Source organism: Otolemur garnettii, unplaced genomic scaffold, assembly GCF_000181295.1.
Source record: "Otolemur garnettii isolate 467f Iridium unplaced genomic scaffold, OtoGar3 scaffold00002, whole genome shotgun sequence".
Lineage (NCBI taxonomy): Eukaryota > Metazoa > Chordata > Mammalia > Primates > Galagidae > Otolemur > Otolemur garnettii.
Genome location: NW_003852397.1, coordinates 48,445,288 through 48,451,075, shown reverse-complemented (window position 1 = coordinate 48,451,075; position 5,788 = coordinate 48,445,288). Strand labels below are relative to the sequence as shown.

At 47.5% G+C, this 5,788-nt stretch overlaps 1 protein-coding gene across 2 annotated transcripts in view; it reads left to right on the top strand.

Moving 5' to 3' along the window:
* OSBPL10 (oxysterol binding protein like 10) overlaps window positions 1-5,788 on the top strand; it is a 306,798-nt gene that overhangs the window by 273,272 nt on the left and 27,738 nt on the right. For both annotated transcript variants that reach the window (XM_003781767.2, XM_003781766.3), the window contains one exon: window positions 2,264-2,413. In XM_003781767.2, the coding sequence (XP_003781815.1) occupies window positions 2,264-2,413 (150 nt within the window). The remainder of the gene's footprint in view (window positions 1-2,263; window positions 2,414-5,788) is intronic.

Below are 5,788 nucleotides of genomic sequence, written 5' to 3'. Positions count from 1 at the left end.
ATGAGCTAGGTTTAGTGTTTGAATAGAGCAGACAGCAGAAGGTCTGGTCTCGGGTGGTCTGTACACACATCACCCTGGGTGGGGCAGTAAGTGGGAAAGATGGAGATAGCACATATGCTGGTTTGAGAACAAGTGGGAAATCATATCTGTAGAAGGAAGATTATTCATTGCTTCCTACAGCCTCCTTTGAGCAGTTGATTTGTTTAATTCACAGTCTATACTTGGTGAGAAGAGCTAACTTCAAGTAGGAATAATTGTACCCCAAATGTAACTACTTCTCTTGCTGACACATTTAAGGACTTTGCAGCCCACCTACTCCTTGACATTCATGATGGAGCTTTGATGTCCTTGTTTCTGATTGTCCATGTTCTTCCCAAAGCAAAATGCCCAGGTGCTGCCCTCCCAGCCCTTGGGAGTAGGGGAATTCTGCTAATATAGGTGGCTCTCCACGGGATTTCCACTGAGGTAGCAGCTGCAGCTCCTCTGCCATTGGGAGGAATTTGTGTCTGAGTGACGTGGGATGGGAAATGCAGGGTCCCAGTGAACTGAGACAGCCACCCGTCTTAAACCTGACCTGACATCCTACTGGGGAAGGGAGGAGAGCTGGAAGAGTGGGTGGGTGGAAGGCCTGCTAATCCCAGTGTGAGCTGTTCAGGCTCCTAGCTGCTAGCCGCAGTTGCCTTGGCAGTAGTGGCCATTGTAGCACAGCAGATGGGGTATCACATGGGGGAGCTGGAGGTCTGGCCCGGGGCCACTAGCTGTGAGTTCTGGGTTCCTGCCTCCCCCTTTGGACTTCCCAGTGCAAGACTGGGACAGCCCATGCCTCCAGACCTCCCTCTTAGCCTTCTCAGGGACAGGATGGGTAAGGAGTTCTCTGTTCTTTTGGCATATTCTAAGGGACTTACCCCATGATGTCAGGGAATACCTATCATGAGGAGGGTAGAGGACCAGGCACACACTGAAAGAAAACTCGGCTCCTGGCTTTGGGAGAGTTCTGTGGGTTTCACTGAAGCCTTGTAAACCATCTCCAGAATGGGGGTTATTTAGAAGTGATTGAGAATAATTTGGGGGCATATACGTGCCTACCCCAGGAGGGAAGGAGCACCTTTATTTCCTCTCTTTGGAGTGTTGGTGAGGAGTGGCCAGCATGTGTATTTTAGCCTGGACAATTACAAACACCTTAACCACTGAAATAATATGAGAAGTGCCTTTAGATGTGAGGTGTTTCTGTCTAATGAGGTTAATAAATTATTGGTTTTTGCATGGACATCTGAGCAAGTCTGTATCCTTGCGTATTTAAAACCTTTGAGCTGCTGCATTTCTGTATATTAAGATCATCATGTCTGACCTGAAACTGATAATGGAGAACAGCTGTACCGTGTTGTGTACAGAGTGCACTTGGTCACATGTAAGCCAAGTACCGTACTGACATAAATGTGGAGCAGGGGGACAGGGTTACTTCTCTCAACACAGTTCCCAGGACAGCTTTACACTGTAGCTGGAGTTCTTGATACTTAGGTATTGGAAAATGTTATGCTCAGTAGTCCCCCTGGCACAGTTGATTAACTTGCCTGTTTTCTATGCAATTTGAAACATTGGAATCGAGCAATTGAATTAATAAACTTTGCACTGAGGAAAGCAGTGTCTGTTGGTCAGCCTGAGTCCCAGGGTTATAAAGTTGTAAGTGTTTTACCTTCTGTTCTCATTTTAGCCTCCCTCCCTAAACTAATGCCAAGTCGGAGATTTTTCTTACACTTGCTATTGCGATCCTAATCAACTTGACTAGAAATGGACTCAAAGCACATTTTATAATATTTGTATTTATTTCATAACTAAGGTAATTGTAGTCAGTCCCAGGACAATCCAACTTTTATTTAACTAAGGTAATTGTAGTCAGTCCCAGGACAATCCAACTTTTATTTAGAAACAGGAAAAATCATATTAGATATAAAGTGTCCTTAGTCGTGCAAGTTAATAGGAGTTGTTTGGTAATAGACAAAATTCAGGGGGCTCATAACCTTACACTATAGTTAGTTTCTGAAGGAGCAGGAAGCCTGGAGGGTCAAAATCGGGGAGGATGGGGAGAGAGGAAGGACGCACCGTGGCCGGAGCACAGCGTCTGCACCCCAGATGGTTTCCTGTGCCCACTGGGCTGCTGAGAAGTCTTTCAGGGACAGGATGGGTTAACACATATGAGTTCACATGCTGTCGTTCTAGCTTCTGCTGGGCCAGCTGGTGATTTTTATCGATGATTTCATTTTAGCCAAACTCAGGCCCTGAATTGGTTTTGTCTGAAGATGAAAAAAGTGACAATGAAGATAAGGAAGAGACAGAATTGGGCGTCATGGAGGATCAGCGTAGTATAATTCTTCATCTCATCTCACAGCTCAAGCTCGGAATGGATTTGACCAAGGTAAGTTGACACATCTCCTGGATTTGTGGCCAATTGTTTGGGTCCTGTCTCTATCTTCACAGCCTCCTGTAGACACGTTTCTTTCATTGTGATGGGGTTGTGGAAGTAGAGTGGGGAAAAGGCCAGACTAGCTTTCAAGTATGGATATTCCAGGTGTAATTTAAAGGCCATTTGTACATAATGCTCATCCTCAGAGCTTGGGTGGCCTTGCATTTGATTGTCTGGAGGAGCTGCTGCTCTACAAGGGCTGGGAGAACCTTAGGAAAGAAAACTCAAGATACTATTTGTTTGTTTCCTGCTGTGTTCTCCAGAAGATTAAAGGTGGTCTACAGAGATGGTGATGGCACAATGGCCACAGAGAGAACACAGTGGGGGAGAAGATGAGGGAGCCAGGACAGAGGCTCCTGTGCACACCCATGACCGGCTGCTGCTGTTCTCAGCTTTAAAGCTGGGCTCTGAGGGCAGCCTCACAGGGGATCGTGATCTCATCACCCACATGCAAAGAAATGAACCTGCTAGGTGCAGTGGTGCCACTCACCGTTCCTGGTGCTGAATGCAGGCAGGACTCTCCAGGAGAACCCTGTGTCCTGTCCTAACCTCTGATGTTGGGTAGGGGTCCCACATACATCCTCTCTCACCTCAAGTCAGAAGCAGCATTGTGGAAGCAGGCAGGAGAAGCAATTTTGTATGTAGCTGAAAGGTTGTGTGGTGTCATGGGGTGGGGCACTGTGGGCTAGTAGAAAGAGCCTGCATTTTCCACCTCCTGCCAGTTATTCCAGGGATGCTCCCAGCCGGGCAGGCGGCGTGCAGAGGACAGAGCTGGGAGGTGGGCTCTTAGCAAGTGTGTCCCCATCTTACCCTGTGAGAACACTACGTTGTATGGTGTGCCATGTGATGTGCAGGGAGGCAGCTGCAGGCGGAGAGACAGACTTGGTCTGTGGGGAGGGTGTGCTGGGGTGGGAGTGAGGGATGTGCTAGATTCTGAAGGCCAGCCAGAATATGCGGGTGTTCTTGAAATAGAGCCACTAAAGGCACAGCCTGGGGACACGGCTCTTTGTTTGGCTGCTGCAGCAAAGTGTCTGGATTCCAAGATTTTCCCTCAGACTGGGCGGGAGTCCAGAGAATAGAGAGGGAAGGGCACGGGTGAGACAGAATCTTTGAGGAGGAAGATGACAGAAGGCAAGAGAGAGACAGCAGAGACAGGAGCCTCAAAGATGACAGAAAAACCTTTTCTTTGAAATGCTTTTAGAGGATTGAATGTGAGTGTCTCTGATATTCTGGGAGACTACGGCACTTTATTTTTAATTTTTAAATTTTTAAAATTTCAGATTAATACAAGGGTACAAACGATTAGGTCACCTTGTTTGCCTGTGTTTTTCTCTGTGTGGGTGCGTATGGAGTGCACTAGTCACCTGCACCACTGTAGACAGAGGGCCCACACTGAGGGCGCCAGACCTGGGTACACCCCGCCCCCCCCCCCCCCTTCTATCCTCTGCGTCTGCTCAGCTGCTCCCAGCCTGGCAGTTCTAGCTCTGAAAACCTGTTCTCCGTCCTGCCACCTGCCTTGGACGTCAGTCCTCCAGCTGTACAACTCTCATCGCTTTTCTGCTAGAGGAATGATTTAAATGCTTGACTTTTGAAAAGCGGCCTATTTTTTATTCTTGTGGATTGGTAGACAGTCGGAGGTAAAGTCTGAAGGAGTGTGGATAATAATGTGTGGGATCCAGAATCACGTTGTTTCCGAACTGGGTTCACAAACCTATGAGCGGGTTGTAAAACCCATGAAATATAGTAAAAACATATCAGGGTACACTGTGCATAGAACTTTTGTGTGTTTTCATTCTTTGGATACCTGTGTAGTGGGTCACAATGTAAAACACTTTCTCCTGCTGTAAAAATGTAGCACTTGACCCTAGAATCATGGGCGACAGTGGAGAGAGAGGATCAGAGAAGTTGAAGTTGCCGAGACCAGAGAGAGAAACAGTGCGGTACTGAGGGGCCTGCTTTGTGGCCCATCGAGTATCTGAGGGACTTTACACTACGGCTCTCTTGTTTTAAAGGAAAGAAATCATTAGAATTGTGCATTTTGAATTTCTCATTATTTTATTAGGATTTGATTGCTTTGCCTTTCCAGAGCCGTGGCCGGTTAACAAAAGAGCAAACACTGCATTGATCCAGTACTCGCTTGGGTACCTGATGAAAACCTTTTGTGGTCTGTAGTTTATTAACTTACTTTACTAGGAAGAGGCTGTTACTCAAAACCAAGGGAAAATTGGACAAGCTGAAATACATGGGAGAGGAAGAGGAGACGTCTCCTTTTATCATGTTGAGAGGTTTCTTGGCTTGTGTTGATGAACTTTTCTCTCCTCACTGTCTGCTGTTTTCTTGGCTCTTGGCCTTACGGTTAAGTTAAGCTTGTACTAAATTGACAATGGGAGGACATAGCCAGAATGGAGTGTCTGATGAGCAGGCACCCTGGAGCTAGAACATTCCTCAACTCAAGGATGAAGCTCTTGTCTCTCCCATGAAACAGGAATACCTCTGTCTTTGAGGACATGTCTAGTGTTGGCACATCCCCTGTGGTTACCAGCCCAACTGAGCATGCAGTGCAGTGCTGGGTCATGCCTTGGTTAACTGTGCAGACAGGATCACGCTCGCAGGCATTTGGCCTCTGGGGTGGATCACAGAGTACAGCATGCTTAGGAACGCCCAGTTTGGTTTAATGTTCTACTGCTGCTAGTCTTGAAATTCTGTATAATTGTTAAAGAAGATGACTTGCATTTGCATTTTCTGCTGGACCCACAAAGCATGTAGCTGGTCCTGCCTCCAGATGCACCCCTCTCTGCCCTTGTTCCTCGGCTGTGGTTCCATAACCCCAAGTTACTGTGATACTTCCACTATGTCTGCACAGATTGAACATAGCCTAGAAAAAAAGAGAGGATGGAGGGGCCACAGTCAGCAGGAGGGTCACTGAGAAGTGGGGCAGATTCTGCAGCACCTGGGGGAGGCGAACTTGATCCCGAGTACCATGGGAAGCCTTAGAAGGTTTGCCCCACATCATGTGATGCAAGAGAGATGCATCGTATTTTACTCAGGAGATGCTGAAGTAACTGTCGTGAGTCCCAGGCTCTAGAAAGAAAGGCCCATTGGCTAGGTGCAGTGCCTCACACCTATAATCCTAGCACTTTAAGAAGCCAAAGTGGAATGTTGCTTGAGGTCAGGGGTTTGAGACCAGCCTGGGCAACATAGAGAGACTCTATCTACAAAAAGTTTTAAACGTTAGCCAGGGCTCGGCGCCTATAGCTCAACCGGCTAAGGCGCCAGCCACGTACACCTAAGGTGGCGGGTTCGAATCCCCAGCCCGGACCCGCCAAA